The 16249-nt window shown below is 38.3% G+C and overlaps 2 protein-coding genes and 1 pseudogene across 5 annotated transcripts in view; all 3 read right to left on the reverse strand.

Annotated features, from left to right (window-relative positions):
• The window catches only part of LOC122077821 (sulfite oxidase-like), a 77857-nt gene that overhangs the window by 14231 nt on the left and 47377 nt on the right, over window positions 1-16249 (reverse strand). The window lies entirely within an intron of this gene.
• Window positions 7599-8555, reverse strand: LOC122077824 (annotated as a pseudogene).
• On the reverse strand, window positions 14925-15578 carry LOC122077828 (DNA topoisomerase 3-alpha-like). Its single transcript, XM_042643728.1, has 2 exons — window positions 15380-15578; window positions 14925-15287 (listed from the first exon to the last, which is right to left on the reverse strand). The coding sequence occupies exons 1-2, from the start codon at window positions 15494-15496 to the stop codon at window positions 14997-14999; spliced, it is 408 nt and encodes a 135-aa protein (XP_042499662.1). The 5' UTR covers window positions 15497-15578; the 3' UTR covers window positions 14925-14996.

Genomic DNA, 16249 nt, shown 5'->3' on the forward strand with positions numbered 1-16249 from the left:
TGACCAACATCAATCATCTTCAGCATACTAGGTGAAAGGTACAAAAAGATCCTCCATAATTTTATTAGATTCGTGTTCTTGTTTTTCCTGTGTGGTTTCCTCAATAGGGTTTCAAACTCAAACCTATAGGGAGTCCTAACAAGTGGTATCAGAGCAGACCACATGGGACAAGAATCGATTGAATTTTTCTTATACATGAGGATTTTGATTGTTACTTAAAACCTGATTTGATTAAAAATCATGAAAATCATAAAAATCGTAATTTTACCATCACTTAAAGATCCTGTATGGGAAAACTTTCTTCACAAAAGTTGTAGATCACGAGAAGACGGTCTCGACGGTATGTCGAAAGTCACCGGAAACCTCCGGACGCGTCGGCACGTGCCGTCGGAAATCGGCTGCCGGAGGAGAGAGAAAAATAAAAAAAAATAAAAAAAAGGCGGCGAGTCATCGCCGGTTCAACTCAGAAACCCGATCGATTTGACCCGGGACACAGTGGGTCAACTCATGTGTACTATTTGACTCGGTCAAAGGTTGACCGGGTCGTTGACCAATTGACCCGAATTTGACCCGGAACTCATATGGCCGAACCGGTTGGTTTGGATTGATTTAAAAAAAAAAAAAATAAAGGCTTGTTTGGTTTTTGTTCATTTTGGGTTTTTATTTAAACTACTTTAAATTTCATTTAAAGGTTCGTTTTAAGGCCAAATTGAAATCTGTTTTTTGCGTTGGATTTCTTGTTTCGGGCCACATTTAATGATCTAATTTTTAATATGACATATTTATTTGAAATTTTATGTTTCAATCATTGAAACAAAAGGGCGTTTTTATTTAAACTACTTTAAATTTCATTTAAAGGTTCGTTTTAAGGCCAAATTGAAATCTGTTTTTTACGTTGGATTCCTTGTTTCGGGCCACATTTAATGATCTAATTTTTAATATGACATGTTTATTTGAAATTTTATGTTGTATTTAGTTTCAATCATTGAAACAAAATGGCATAAATCAATGCTTTGAAAAATATATATGTTATTGGTTACCATGAAATTAAGAATTTTTTTTTTAAATTGAGATATGTTAATATAGAAAAGGGTGTAAGCTTTCGCTCATTCTTAGTTGCAAAGTAATTTTGCTTTAGGAAACCATGAAATGATGTGGTGGAATCCACCAAAGTGGTACATCTTATTATTTCATGATTTTCCACAGGGTAGCAATGTAGGTGACATTTGCCCAAAGGTGATGTCACCAAAGTTAAGAAAATGACAGTAACCTAGAGGTTCCTAAGCCCAAAGGTGAGGGGATTTCAAAAGTTATTGTTCTTTTCACAGTAAATATGAATTTACAAGAGGACCAGTGCATTCTTAGCCCAAAGGATAGGAATGTAGTTGCGGTTGTGACTTTTGTATGGTTATTGTTGTCCTAGTGACATTTATATGTATGTTTTGAACATAAAGATATACATCTCCAATGGGAAAGATATGATAGAACTGAGTGAAACCCACCAAAGTGGTACATTCAGTTCGATTGTATCTTCTCCAACAGTAAAGGTGATACTTTCCCAAAGGTTATGTCATCAAGGTTTGAGGATAATCATCCACATTTCAGAAAGGGACATTGAATTTGGAGTTCTTTTGCCCAAAGGTGATTGAATTCCAAAGTTAGTGTTGTTTTCACAGTTAAAAGAAGAATATAAGAGCATCAGCTAATTCCTGTCCCAAAGGATAGGGATACATTTTTCGTTGTAACTCTTATTTAAAATATATTGATGGTATTACATGCTTTTATATTATGGTTTATATTTTGATATTTGGCATGTATTGTGTTGTTGTTACTGCTGTAGTAAGATGGCCATTCCCTCAAGTTATATATCTTCCATCCCAATACTCACTGGTAACAACTATCAAAAGTGGGTGGAGGAATTAGAATTGCATTTAGGTCTTCTTGACTTAGACTTGGCACTTAGGGAGCCTAAACCTGAGCCTCTCACAGACTTGAGCAGAAGTGCTGAAAGGACCAAGTTTAAGAAATGGACTAAAGCAAACAGAAAGTGCATACTGGTTTTGAAAAAGGCAGTTCCTGAAATTATACGTGGAAACATAGAGATCAAAGACACTGCAAAAGAATTCCTTGATGTTATTAAAGCTAGATTTCAACACAACAAGAAAACTGAGAAAACCACATTGATGACCAGGCTAATGAATACAAGGTATGATGGATGTGGGAGTGTTAGAGAATACATTTTGGGTGTAGCTACTGATGCTGGTAAACTTAAGGATCTTGGAATACAGATCGATGAAGAATATATTGTACACACTGCACTGAATACCCTCCCTAGTCAGTATAAGGTTATCCAATCTACCTACATTGCACTGAACGATGATTGGAGCTTAAATGAGCTCATTTCCATTTGCACTCAAGAGGAAGAAAAATTGAAACAAACTAGGTTTGAGAGTGCACATGCAACTTTCCACAAGGGATCTTCTGGTGGACCAAGCAGAATGAACAAAAATTTTTCCAACAGACACATCTCAAGAGGACTAATAGCTCTCAAGAACTTGACACATCTCAAAAGGCTCAGGATGAAGAGAATACCAACAACGTAGAGTGTTTCTGGTGCCATAAGAAATGACATGTGAAGAAGGACTGTTTTATTTTCAAGAAATGGTTAGAGAAGAGGAAGAATTCTGGGGTTGATAAGCAGGATGATACTAAGAAAGGGTGAGGTAGACTGATCATTAGCAATTGAGAGCAAGTAAAATTTGGTCCCATCAAGTAGTTAGGATTTCTTTACATACAGTTATTTGAAATGCTTGATTAGTGGGAGCTCTGGTTTTGTTTAGTATTTGTTTATGTTTTAAACCTTAGCCCGTATGTTTTGGGGCACAGTTTGATGAATTATGGTTAAGTTTTAGCATTTACATTATGCACAGTTATTTCTTGAAATATTTGGCTTATGATTTCATTTGAAAATGTTTTTATAGACAGTAATTGTCTTAGTTATAGGCAATATTTTGCCACAGTTCAAAAGGTAATGTTTGCCACATTTTAAGACAGTATTTGTCATAGTTTATAGGCGGAAGGCCACAGTTAGATATTAACCACAGATCAAAGGCGATTTGCCACAGTGAAGGTTAATATCTCAGTTAAGGACCTACATAGAATGACAACAGCGTAATTTGAGGATATGTCAATATTTCTATGATGGTATCCCACATAGATTCGTGTTAAGAAACTTACTTATGTTTGTAATAACAGAAAGTTGTATGCCGTATATTGAGGTGTATCTTCTGCTGTTATTCGATGTGAGTGGTTTTTCAACTGAATCACAGTAAGAGTGGTTAATGTAATAAGATTCTATGGCCACACCAATTTAAAAGACATCCTTATAATTAATGTAGCCCAAGTGGGAGATTGTTGGATTTATGGGCTAAATTAATTATTCGGGTTGATTAAATGGGTGAGAGTCAAATTGCATGAACCGGTTCGGTCCACTCTCAAGCTTAGGGATATGCTGGCTCAACCCATTGTGGTTTAGGGTTTTGAGTGCAGGACAGTATTATAAATACTAGGTTTTGGGTCCCTACAGCCATTATTCACTCTTCCCCACTTTACCACTAAAGTGAGAGAACCAAGGAGGTTTAAGGGGTTGTAGAAGATCCATAGCCAAGCCAAGAGAGCGAAAGTGAGAGTGACCAACATCAATCATCTTCAGCATACTAGGTGAAAGGTACAAATCGATCCTCCATAATTTAATTAGATTCGTGTTCTTGTTTTTCCTGTGTGGTTTCCTCAATAAGGTTTCAAACTCAAACCCATAGGGAGTTCTAACAAGATGAACACCCTTTCGACACACTATATCATATATTGAGATCTTCCGGTGCATTAGGCGACAACCAAAAGTTGCTTGGTGAGGCAAAAATTGCTTACACCAAACAATGTCAGCCCAGGAAATCTTAACATTCCGGCTACGGAGCCTTTCCCAATGTAAGTCTCTACACACATTTGTCCTTGAGCTCATATTGAGGGATTAGCAATGAAGAGAATATATCCACTCTAGCAAGCTTGTACGAAAGCAAAGATTGATATAGGGTAATATCTGGAAGGATTCGCATTCATCGATCTACAAACCCTTTACTCCATCCCATTTGGCCCTTGATCTGGAATTTGCAAGCACCAAGATAAGGAAGCCTCCTTGCCCATGATACATGATCCATGGTATTCTCTTTATCTGTTTGAGTATTTTCCCATTCAAATCATGACTATTGTCCAGAAATGAACGAATGATCTCAATGTCTCCACTTGTAAGAAAAATCAAATAGCCTTGGTCTTTGAATATTCCAAGGACCCAAGAGATGCACCCACCTGGAGATTTCATGCTTTTAACTGGTAGAATGATGCCACAAGTGCAAAGGTGGTTAGGGACAAGAATTTACAGTTATGATGTACCAACCTGTGCAACCAATTTTAGAATTGGTCTTGTATGACTAGAACAGAGGCAGAAGCATATGGATCATGGACAGGATTAAAAAGAGCTGACAATTTGACTGCAAAAACTATTAATCATAATGGATTGCAAACAATTGGACTGGCCGGGTAAAAGCAAAAGAATTCTCAGATTGTCATGAAACCTATTTGGACTTTGTTTGGTATAGCCATAGGCCCATAGGTAACTCTTGGGAGGCCATTTTCCCCTTCCATTAAAAATGCACATCAAAGATGCATCATAGTGAACAACAGTGAGTTGAGTTTTAAGTGTTGGTGTGACATGCCATAGGGCCATTTGAGTGGTGATGCTGCTACTTTGTCTATGAATTTCAGGCTCTCTCTTGTGGATTCAAGAGGAATTACTTGGTGGATTTGAGTGGTGATGCTGCTACTTTGTCTATGAATTTCAGGCTCTCTCTTCTGGATTAAAAGGAATTACTTGGTGGATTCAGTAGCAAGATTCTAGTGGACTCAAGTAATTTTTTTTGGTGGATTCCAAGTCTGCAATCAAGTGGATTCCGGATTGGTTTACCTCTCCTATCTAAGTTCTTACACTCTCCATCGAAATCAAGGCACAGATATATACTGTTTACAGTTTCAGGCTCAGCTTTGATTTGAATATTTTTTTTAGTAACCTAGTTGCCGAATATTTTGCTAAATCATACCTCTAATTTGCCTACTATTTACTAGATTTTGTTCCTTTTATGCAATAAGGGTACGATCCTAATGGTTGGGAAGAAGCTACGGTTCTTCATTTGATAGAGGATGAGGCTAGTTCTTTGTTCCTCTTCTTCTTCTTGAATTTCTCCTACCATCATGACTGTAGAAATGCAACCCTAAAATAATGCAGAAGATAATGAAAAACAAGAATAAATAATGCATGTAGGTTTACGAGATTCGACAAGAATGCCTACGTCCTTAGTGAAATGAGATTCTGCTTCACTATCAATGGAAAATAGGATTACAATGCTCGTCCTCACATCTCTTTCAGATTGCTTACAAAGAAGGAATCCTTGCTACAATTATATAGCAAAAACCCTAATACCAAAAAGTACAAAACTACTTTCAAATAAAAAATTCAAGCACGGCTGCACCCCCTACACCCTGCTATGCAGGGACCCTCCTGCCCCCTTAGAACCCCACGGCCTGCTTACTGGTAAGCAGGATTGCCGTTTTGTTTTGTCGAGGCGTTTGCACTAGTACTCATTGGATTAAATAGCAACAGAATACAAGACATTGTACACCAACACATAACTTGTCGCATTTTGGGGAGATTGAAAGTGGGTTAGGTTGAAAAAGCATGTTGCGTTTTTATAATAAGCCTCTATGGGCACTGTTTGGGTGATGCGTTCTATGGAGAGGAGCCAGATCTATGGGTAAGAACCTCAAAGGGGATTCTATTCATTCCAAAGCTAATTTGGCATTTTATAGTATTATAGCCATTTATGAAAGGAGGGGAACGTTTTTCTCCTTCGCAACAAAATCCATCCTCGCCAGACTATCATCATAGATATCGAGGACCGATGTAGAGTGGTTATTCCCAAGGGGCCGGAAAACCAAATGAATCTATTTCTTGTAGAGAGATGGGGAGTGCACCCTCTATGGTCTACTAGATGATGGTCTTGGTGATGGGTCGTTCCTCTTGTCTTCGGTTATTCATTGCTTTTCTTGGAGGGTCCTTGGGGTCCTTTGGGGCTTTAATGGGTCTGTCAATGAGAAGATCCTAGGGCTGCCTCTTTGACGTAGAATATATTTTTTTCGTCTTTGCAATAAACTTGATTACTTAATCCCCCACACAACCCCCACACCCAAATATATATATATATATATATATATATATATATATATATTTATTGATCATAATCTCTCGATGATAGTTGACATTTCTACTATAATAGAAGGCGTTTTCATGTGAGACTGGTCTCATTAACATATTACCTGTCAAGAGATTTTTTTTTAGAAGAATAAATGAGAGAATTTTTATTATTATATTAGAATATTTTTTTATTATTTTTTTGTTAGTAATAAAATTTTTTTTAATTTATTATTAGAGGAAGAGAACCCTGTCTGCTTATGTAGTCAATGCATCAGTACACAGATCAATGGGAGGCCATGCAGAGGCATTTGGGGGCAGCATGTTTTTTTTTTTTTTTTTGCATCCATTTGTATATGGACATGGAGCTATGCAAATGAGCAGGATTTTTTTTTTCCCTTTATTATTAATTCTTTACCGGGTCAAGGCTGGATAGGTCAGTGCCGTGCAAACATCTAATATTGCGAAGAGTGGATAAGCATATGCAAATTAAATATTTACTTAAGAAACAATTGTAATACATTCTTGATCAAAAAACATAATAATAATTAATGTAGATGAGGAGAAGGTACAAATGAAAGTTATGAATTATTTGGATGAAAACCCCGCATTTATTGAGTAGATGAAAATTCTTGAGTGACTTTTCTTTTACTGGGATTTTTGGTGACTTGTACAGTACGCTAAAATAGGTATTGAGAGAGAGAGAGAGAGAGAGAGAGAGAGAGAGAGAGAGAGAGAGAGATGCTTGTGAATAATTGCCTAGCGTAGTTGGTAAATTGTGGTGCACAAAAATTTCATGCTCACCAGAAACCGTGCTGGTGAACAAGATCATTGGTGAGTTGTGGTGTGCAAATAACCTATGCTTACTAGGAGGTCTCGAGTTCAAGTTTCTTAGCTGTTATCTACTTCTTAAAATTAATGTAGACGAGAAGATACAAACAAAAATTATGGATTAATATTTGGATGGAAACCCTGTATTTATTGAGCAGATGAAAATTTTTTGAGTGACTTTTTTTTTTTACCTATTTTATCCTAAATAGGTATTGAGAGATAGAGCGTGCTGATGAATGCTCACCAGCTAAGGTTTGTTGATGAATTGTTGTGCACAAAAAATCCATGCTCACCAAAAATCGTGCTGATGAACTAGGCAATTTTTTTCTTCCCAACAGAACTGAGTGAAAACAAGCATGTTTGTCCCTTTCATTTCAACAATAAAAATAAATCACAATTCATCATAGGAAGCAGATTAATCAAAGAACAAAACAAAGAACGTTTACAGCACTAGAATCCCAAAAGACACTTAGGCCTTCCCTTCTATTTTTGCAAAAGTAAAACCCACACATGCATCAACAAAATCTTCATCAATAAAATCTGTTGACAAGATTTGCAGCCGATCTCCACAATCTTTGGAACACTGAGAAATGAAAAGTCTTGCATAAGGATGAATCCTCCAAGTCACTGACTTGACCACAACATCAGGGAACTCTTTGGCCTATGGTGTCACTGTATTCTCAACCCTATAAAAGAATTTTCTTGTCGACGCCGGCGGTTGATCACTCAAATACTTCATATTGCTTTGAAACTTAGTCCATGGCAAGTCCGTATCAATCCAGTTATCCTTCAAGTAGGCCGAGCTCCACAGTGGATGACCGGACTTAGGTGCAGGTGACTTGCTTGGTTTCCACACACAAATCACACGCTTGGGCAGCAACTCAGCTACTGTCTTCTCAAACACCTGGTCGTCCTGGTGGATTAATAACTCACTGAGTTGACTAACTAAGTAGTTATCGAATTTCGGTGGATCTTGATGGCCAAACTCGGTGCGTATCTCGAGAATTATAATCTCAGATGAAGTCTCAGAGATGAACTTCTTGATGTCGTTGAGGACAACATCGATGCTATAGCTTAGAAGGATCCCATGGCAGACTCGGCGATCTTCTTGGACTCGGATGTCTAAGACTCGGGTTCCCAATAGAAGTTGATCGTAGATGGATAAGGATTGGCATTGGGCAAAGGGACGAGAGATGAATGGGATTCCAATGTCGTTGGTTGCTGAGTCATGGGTGCCTGGCCAAATGATCTTGTTTATGGGAATTCTTTGTGGGTCAAGACCATTCATCCAATTCTTCCTATCTAAAGGATGGTAATCTGAACCAGGGAATTGGTTTCCAGATTTCTCTTGGAGATCTTTGAGAATCTTCTCCTCTGCTTTTACAGCTTTCTCGTGTTCCACCAGGGATCTTATTTCTGAAGCCATTCTGAAATAAAAGAATAGGAGGAAGAAGAAGAAGGTTTAGTTCTTGTTGTTGTAATGCTTCCTCAATTTCTCCTTGATCTGGTCTTTTTATACTGTTTTTCTTTATGTGGGACGAGAAAGGGAGTGGGTTTTATGGGTTTTTCTAGTGGGGTCAAAGGTCATCTCGAACTGGTTTGATCTGCCTAAACTGACCAACCAAACCTTTCTCAGTTTGGTATTGGGTTGCAGTTTTAAGGAAATGTTAGAAGCGAAATCAAACTGAGCTGACCGAATGCACAGATCAAAACAAAATCGAATCAGAGTCCAGACCGATTGAATGGACCAACCGAAACCAAAAATTGAAATGAATCTGTAAGATCAAACACCAAGAAGCACGAATAATAAAGAGACAATAGATCCGTATGACACAGAGATTTAACGAGGTTCACACACTAGGGTGGTGTGCTACGTCCTCGGGCGAAGAAGAAGATGATTCACTATGCAGAAGAGAGATTACACCCTAGCAGCGGCGAGAAAAAACTCGTCTTGAAACCCTAGCTGCGTAAAAACCTTGGAATACAATGACTTTCTCAACAAGCAACAGTACATTATATATACTCCAAAATCGTGGTCGACCCATCGGGTCGTGGTCGATCTTGTCGAACCATACCGAGGGGGCTATGCCTCCGCACCCCCATACGAGATCAGTGATGGGCTCCGGGTTTGGGCCTATCGGCCCAACCCCTCTGCTTCCATCACAGATCTCAGAAAAATTTCCATTCGGGTCACCACCAAAATATGTCGGATCGGGTCAATCTTCAAAACGGGTCAAGAATTCGAGACAAACTTAACAAATCTCCACCTTGCCTTGAATTCTCCTCCAACAGAGAAACAAATAACTGATATCTTCATCTTCTCCAATAGCCCTCCAAAGGGCTGAACTCAAACACAACAAACACCAAGTAAGTTCAAGCAATACTCGAACTTACCAACACATAAAGGCTTAGTCAACATATCAGCTGGATTGTCTTCAGTACCAATCTTCAACACTTGAATATTACCTTGAGCAATTATCTCTTTTATGAAATGATACCGAACATCAATGTGTTTTGTCCTCTCATGATACATTGAATCTTTAGTCAAGTGAATAGCACTCTGGCTATCACAATGGACAACAGTCACCCCATGATCCATGCTGAGTTCTCCCAACAAACCTCTAAGCCAAATAGCTTCTTTAATTGCCTCAGTCACTACCATATACTCTGCTTCAGTGGTAGATAATGCAACTGTAGCTTGTAAAGTAGCTTTTCAACTAACCGTACTTCCTCCAAGAGTAAATACGTAGCCTATGAGTGACCTTCTCTTGTCAAGATCACTTGCATAATCTGAATCAACATAACCAGATAAACTATCACCATTCCTCCCAAACTCCAAACAAGTACCAGAGGTCCCTTTCAAGCACCTAAGTATCCACTTCACTCCTTCCCAATGAGCTTTACCTGGACATAACAAATATCTGCTCACCACACTGATAGCTTGTGAAATGTCAGGACGAGTGCAAACCATAGTATACATAACGGAGCCAACTGCACTAGAGTATGGAACACGTGACATGTACTCCACCTCTTCATCTATCTTAGGTGATAGAGCAGTTGAAAGTCTAAAATAAGATGCAAGATGAGTAGTTACAGGTTTGGCATCTTTCATGCCAAAATGATTCAGTACCTTCTCAGTGTACTTTTGTTGAAATAGCCACAGCTTCCCTGCTTTTCTATCCCTCTTGATCTCCATACCAAGGATCTTCCTTGCTGCCCCCAAATCTTTCATCTCAAATTCAGAACTTAATTGTTCCTTCAACCTATTGACCTCATTCCTATCTTTTGCTGCAATCAACATATCATCAACATAAAGCAACAAATATATGAATGACCCATCAGAGAGATTTCTGAAATAAACACAACAGTCAAATTGACACTTGGAGTATCCAAAACTAGCCATAACTGAATCAAACCTTTTATACCACTGTCTAGGAGACTGTTTTAAACCATATAAGGACTTCTTCAACAAGCATACATGGTCCTCCTTACCTTCAATAACAAACCCTTCAGGTTGATGCATATAAATCTGTTATTCTAGTTCACCATGCAATAATGCAGTTTTCACATCAAGTTGCTCCAACTCCAAATCATGCATAGCAACTAAAGCAAGTAGGACACGAATAGAACTATGCTTAATAACAGGTGAGAAAACATCATTAAAATCAATTCCTTGTACCTGACTGTGGCCCTTTGCAACCAAACGTGCCTTGTACCTAGCATCTTCAACACCTGAGGCAGATTCCTTCTTCTTGAAGACCCATTTGCAGCCAACAATTTTCTTCCCTTTTCTCGGCTTCACAAGCTCCCAAGTCTGATTTTATGAAGAGACTCTATCTCCTCATTCATGGAAATCAACCATTTTGTAGAATCAATTGAAGCAACAGCTTCAGAATATGTTGCAGACTCACTATTTTCAATTGTATCTGCAACAGACAATGCATAAGCAACAAATTCAGCATGCCCATACTTTTGTGGTTGTCTAATATTCCTCCTTGGTCTATCCTTGGCAATGCTGTACCGCTCTTCTTCATGATTCTCTTGAGCATCATCTCCTTCAGTAAAAGTAGGCAATTGGACTAAAGTAGATTGTGCTTTGTTTGAAGATGAACCACCAATTTCAAACTCCACATTCTCTCTAGATTTTTCTTGATCTTCATCACAATGAATATGAGCTTCTTTCTTAGGATGTAACATAGCAGATTCATCAAAAGTAACATCTCTGCTAATAAGAAATTTTGGAGACTTTGGATTAAGACACCACTACCTGTATCCTTTCACTCCAGATCCATACCCAAGAAAAATGCATTTCTTAGCCCTAGGTTCCAATTTCCCTTCATTTACATGTGCATAAGCAGGACATCCAAATACTTTTAAATTTGAGTAGTCTGCAAGTTTACGTGACCAAACTTCTTCTGGAGTCTTGCACTCAATAGCTGTGCAAAGAGATCTATTCACCAACAAGGTTGCTGTGTTAACTGCTTCTGCCCAGAACTCCTTGCCCAATCCTGCATATGATAACATACACCTCACCTTTTCTAACAAGGTTCTATTCATACGCTCTGCCACTCCATTCTGCTGGGGTGTTTTAACGACTGTATGGTGTCTTGCAATACTTTCATTTTTGCAGAACTCATTAAAGTCACTTTCACAAAACTCTAGGCCATTATCGGTTCTCAACCTTTTAATTTGTTTCCCGGTCTGCTTCTCAAGCAAATTCTTCCACTGTTTGAAAGTGACAAATACTTCATTTTTGTGCTTCAAGAAATAGACCCAAATCTTCCTAGAGAAATCATCAATGAAAGTAAGCAAGTATCTTGCACCAACCCCTTTTGAAGCAACCCTGGAGGGCCCCCATAGGTCTGAATGAATGTAGTCCAAAGTTCCCTTGGTTCTGTGAATAGTAGTACTGAAACTAACTCTTTTCTGCTTCCCAAACACACAATGCTCACAGAACTCCATTGCTCCTGTACTCTGACCACACAACAAGCCCCTTTTACTTAATGATGCCATCCCTCTTTCACTCATATGGCCTAACCTCATATGCCATAAATTTGTGACATCTGATTCAGACATAGATGATGAAGCTGCTGCAACAGACCTAGTGACTGTAGTACCCTGCAACACATACAAACTGCCAACCTTGATTCTTTTCATCAATAGGAGAACACCCTTGCTAATCTTCATGACTCCACCTTCAGCTGTATACTTGCACCCATTTGAATCAATAGTGCCTAAACTGATGAGATTCTTCTTCAAATCAGGGACATGCCTGACATTAGACAAGGTTTTGACAATGCCATCATATGTCTTGATATTGATCATTCCTATTCCAATAGTCTTACAAGAAGCATTATTTCCCATCAACACAACTCCACCTCGAATTGATTTGTATGTGGAGAACCACTCACAATTGGGACACATATGGTAGGAACAACCAGAGTCAAGAATCCATTCATCCTGTGATCTAACTTTATCATCAGTCACCAAAAGCATATCAGACTCACTCTCATCTTCAGCAATACTAGCTTCTGCAGAATCATCTCTTTTCTGTTGATTTTGAGCACCACCACCTGCCTTCTGCTTATTTAAAAGCTTTTAGCATTCAGATTTAAAATGCCCCTTTTTCTTACAGTAATTGCAGGTTAAATTCTTGTGCTTAGATTTTGATCTAGCCTTCTTTTTGTCACCATCTGAACCCCTTTCATTCGTTCTCCCACTAACTACCAAATCAACACCATCAGATTTATTGGTAGATGTCAACTCATCATCAATCTTCTGTTTGCTTTGCAGATTCGTTTTGACATCCTCAATAGAGATTGTCTCTCTACCATAAATCATGGTATCCCTAAAATGCTTATAAGATGGAGGAAGAGAACATAACAATAATATGGACAAATCTTCATCGTCTATTTTAACATCTATCCTTTTCAAATCAGTAACAATAGAATTGAACTCAGATATATGGGATTTAATAGAAGTACCTTCACCCATATGAAGGGTATACAGTTGTTGCTTCAATCTTAACCTATTAGTGAGGGATTTGGTGAGGTAGAGGTTCTCTAACTTCACCCATAACTCTGCAGCCGTTTTCTCTGAGAGAACTTCCTGTAGAACATTATTCGAAAGACACGACTGAATAGCTGAAAGGGCTTTATCATCTAAATCATTCCAATCATCATCGGACATAGTTGCAGGTTTCTTCGCCTTCCCAAATAGGGTTTTCTTCAAACCCTGCTGCGTGAGAATAGCCATCATTCGAACCTGTCATAAACTAAAACTGATGTTGCCGTCGAACCTATCAACATCATATTTCTTGAAGCCATGGATCGAAGTAACCCAGAGCTCTGATACCAGTTTGTAAGATCAAACACCAAGAAACACGAATAATAAAGAGACAATATATCCGTACGACATAGAGATTTAACGAGGTTCACACACCAGGGTGGTGTGCTACGTCCTCGGGTGAAGAAGAAGATGATTCACTATGCAAAAGAGAAATTACACCCTAGCAGCGGCGAGGAAAAACTCGTCCTGAAACCCTAGCTGCGTGAAAACCCTGGAATACAATGACTTTCTCAACAAGCAACAGTACATTATATATACTCCAAAATCGTGGGTCGACCCATCGGGTCGCGGTCGATCCGATCGAACCATACCGAGGGGGCTATGCCCCCGCACCCCCATACGAGATCAATGATGGGCTCCGGTCTTGGGCCTATCGGCCCAACCCCTCTGCTTTCATTACAGATCTCAGAAAAATTCCCATTCGGGTCGCCACCAAAATATGTCGGATCGGGTCAATCTTCAAAATGGGTTAAGAATTCGAGACAAACTTAACAGAATCTGATAAAAACCCGAGACCAGAACAATGGTAATTCAATAAGAATTCAAAAACCTTTTAAAAAAAAGATGTTCTTAATAATTACCTTATGTATATACATGTAAAATCAAAACCAAACATAAGCCAATGTAACTTGATTACAAATTGAAAATATTTCGTCAATCCATTTGGGTCTTGATTTTTTTTGGTCCCTTTTATTTTATTTTTAATAATATGTATAGATTAATCACCTCCATTCGAAAGTAAAGGGAAAAGAAGAACAAACAAGACTAAGGGCCCGTTTGATAACGCTTCTGCTGTTTCTGTTTCAAGAAACGGCAGAAACAGAAATTACTGTTTCTGGAAACAGAAATTACTGTTTCTGGAAACAGAAACAGGTAAGAAGGGTGTTTGATAATTCTTGTTTCTGGAAACAGAAACGGGTAAGAAGGTGTTTGATAAATTTTATTTCTGGGAACATTTTGGACAGAATATGATGTTTATAAGAAACCTTAATGGGCATAAATCCACTATTGTTAGGGCCCGTTTGGTATCGTTTCTGTTCCAGAAACACCGTTTCGTGTCAAAAACGAAAATTTCAGTTTCTGTGTCAAAACGTAGTTTTTAAACGAAAAATGGTGTTTCAAAATTTCAGATTTTAATCGAGATTTTTTTTTTTTTTGTAAAATGGAACGGAAATGGGAATGGAGTTCCGTCTAATCTCGTTTTTTCAGTTTTTTTTTTCACTTTTTGTTTTAGAAAAACAGAAACGGACCAAACAAAAGATTCCGTTTTTCGTTCCAATAGAACGAAAAAAACTCCAGAAACGTTTTTTTAGAACGATACCAAACGGAGCCTTACTTTCTTCAGAAACTCATGACCCTTCATTTTAATCATACCTACAACTACCAATTTCCTTATCTCGAACTTACATCATAATGTTACGAAACATTATATGTCAACCAATAATAGTAGATTAAAATGCAAATATTCCCATGTTTATGCCATATGTCTTACAAGTTTCCAATAGTTGGTCATTACCCTCTAACTACCACCTTTATTTATGTCTATGTTATTAATGGCCTCTAGGATATCGGTATATATCCTTCGCTTTTCCTCAGACACATCCATTTCGTTTTTCAGTACTCTAGACTTCTCCTCTTCACCTTTGATTGCTCTTTCCAAATAACCTTTCACAAAATCAGAGGAAGGTGCTGATGGAGAAGGCTGAGCTCCAACCATTGAATTGCTTGTTCCACAATCGGAAGACTGTGCACTTGTCAAATTGATGTCTCCATAAATCCATCGAAAAAATTTGCAACCTCGATCAAGGGGCTGCAAGTACTCATCAATTTAGTTTTGAAATATATTCAGATAATATAGGTCGAATAGTATGCTGATTAAAAAATAAAATAAAATAATTATACCCCATTGGATTTAGGACAACACCAGAAACGACGACCTAAGTTCGTTGCTGTCTTCGCGACGCGTACCTTGCACTGTCCCTCGCCACAATCACATAAGCGAAATTCATCTACCCACATAAAATATTCATTATGCCTTGGGCATTTGAAGAACGTTCTTCCTCTATTAGGTCCATTTTTCGTTGTGTACTTATCGCACAACTGATTACAGTAGTCACACCTTGCCATTGCGGGGTCAGTGGAAGACATCTGTACAGCAGAAATATTACAAGTCATCACAATGTAAATATTATGAAGCGAACAGAAGTATTTTTACTAACACCCCATACACACGGTATTTAGGAAAAATTGTGACCTAATTTCTGCGTCTACATTTTAATACATAAAAAATTCATTTACCAAAATTTCAGGATGGATTTAACGAAATTGTAGACATTCTCCTTGAAATTGCCAGTTGGTTGGCTATATTAAGACGCACTATAGACATTTGTCTTGCAGATAGTCGCTGGGAGACATCAGATGCGGAAGCATGGTACGCATGAGTATCAGGATTCATTGGGTCATCAATTTGTTGTTCACTTCCAAGCTCATTGAACAACTGATCTTGAATAGCTTGTTCCTTAATGTAATTGTGGAGCCCACAACAGGCGACCACGATTCTTGACTGATCTTCAATATCGTACGCTTTCATACTTTTTAATATGTGGAATCTATTTTTCAATACACCGAATGTTCTCTCAATAACATTCCGCAGTGACGAATGTCTATGATTGAACAATTCCTTAGCTGTCCTTGGTCCAGGCCTACCTTCACCATAATCTTGCAAGTGATACTGTTGTCCTCGGAATGGCACCAAGTACCCCAGTTGACTGG

The sequence above is a fragment of the Macadamia integrifolia genome, chromosome 5, assembly GCF_013358625.1.
Source record: "Macadamia integrifolia cultivar HAES 741 chromosome 5, SCU_Mint_v3, whole genome shotgun sequence".
In the NCBI taxonomy this organism is placed as follows: Eukaryota; Viridiplantae; Streptophyta; class Magnoliopsida; order Proteales; family Proteaceae; genus Macadamia; species Macadamia integrifolia.

Coding starts and splice junctions, on each gene's coding strand:
- LOC122077828 (XM_042643728.1), bottom strand. CDS start 15,496: ATGTGGGTAGATGAATTTCGCTTATGTGATTGTGGCGAGGGACAGTGC. Junction 15,288..15,379: donor GTTGTCCTAAATCCAATGGG/GTATAATTATTT, acceptor GAGTACTTGCAG/CCCCTTGATCGAGGTTGCAA.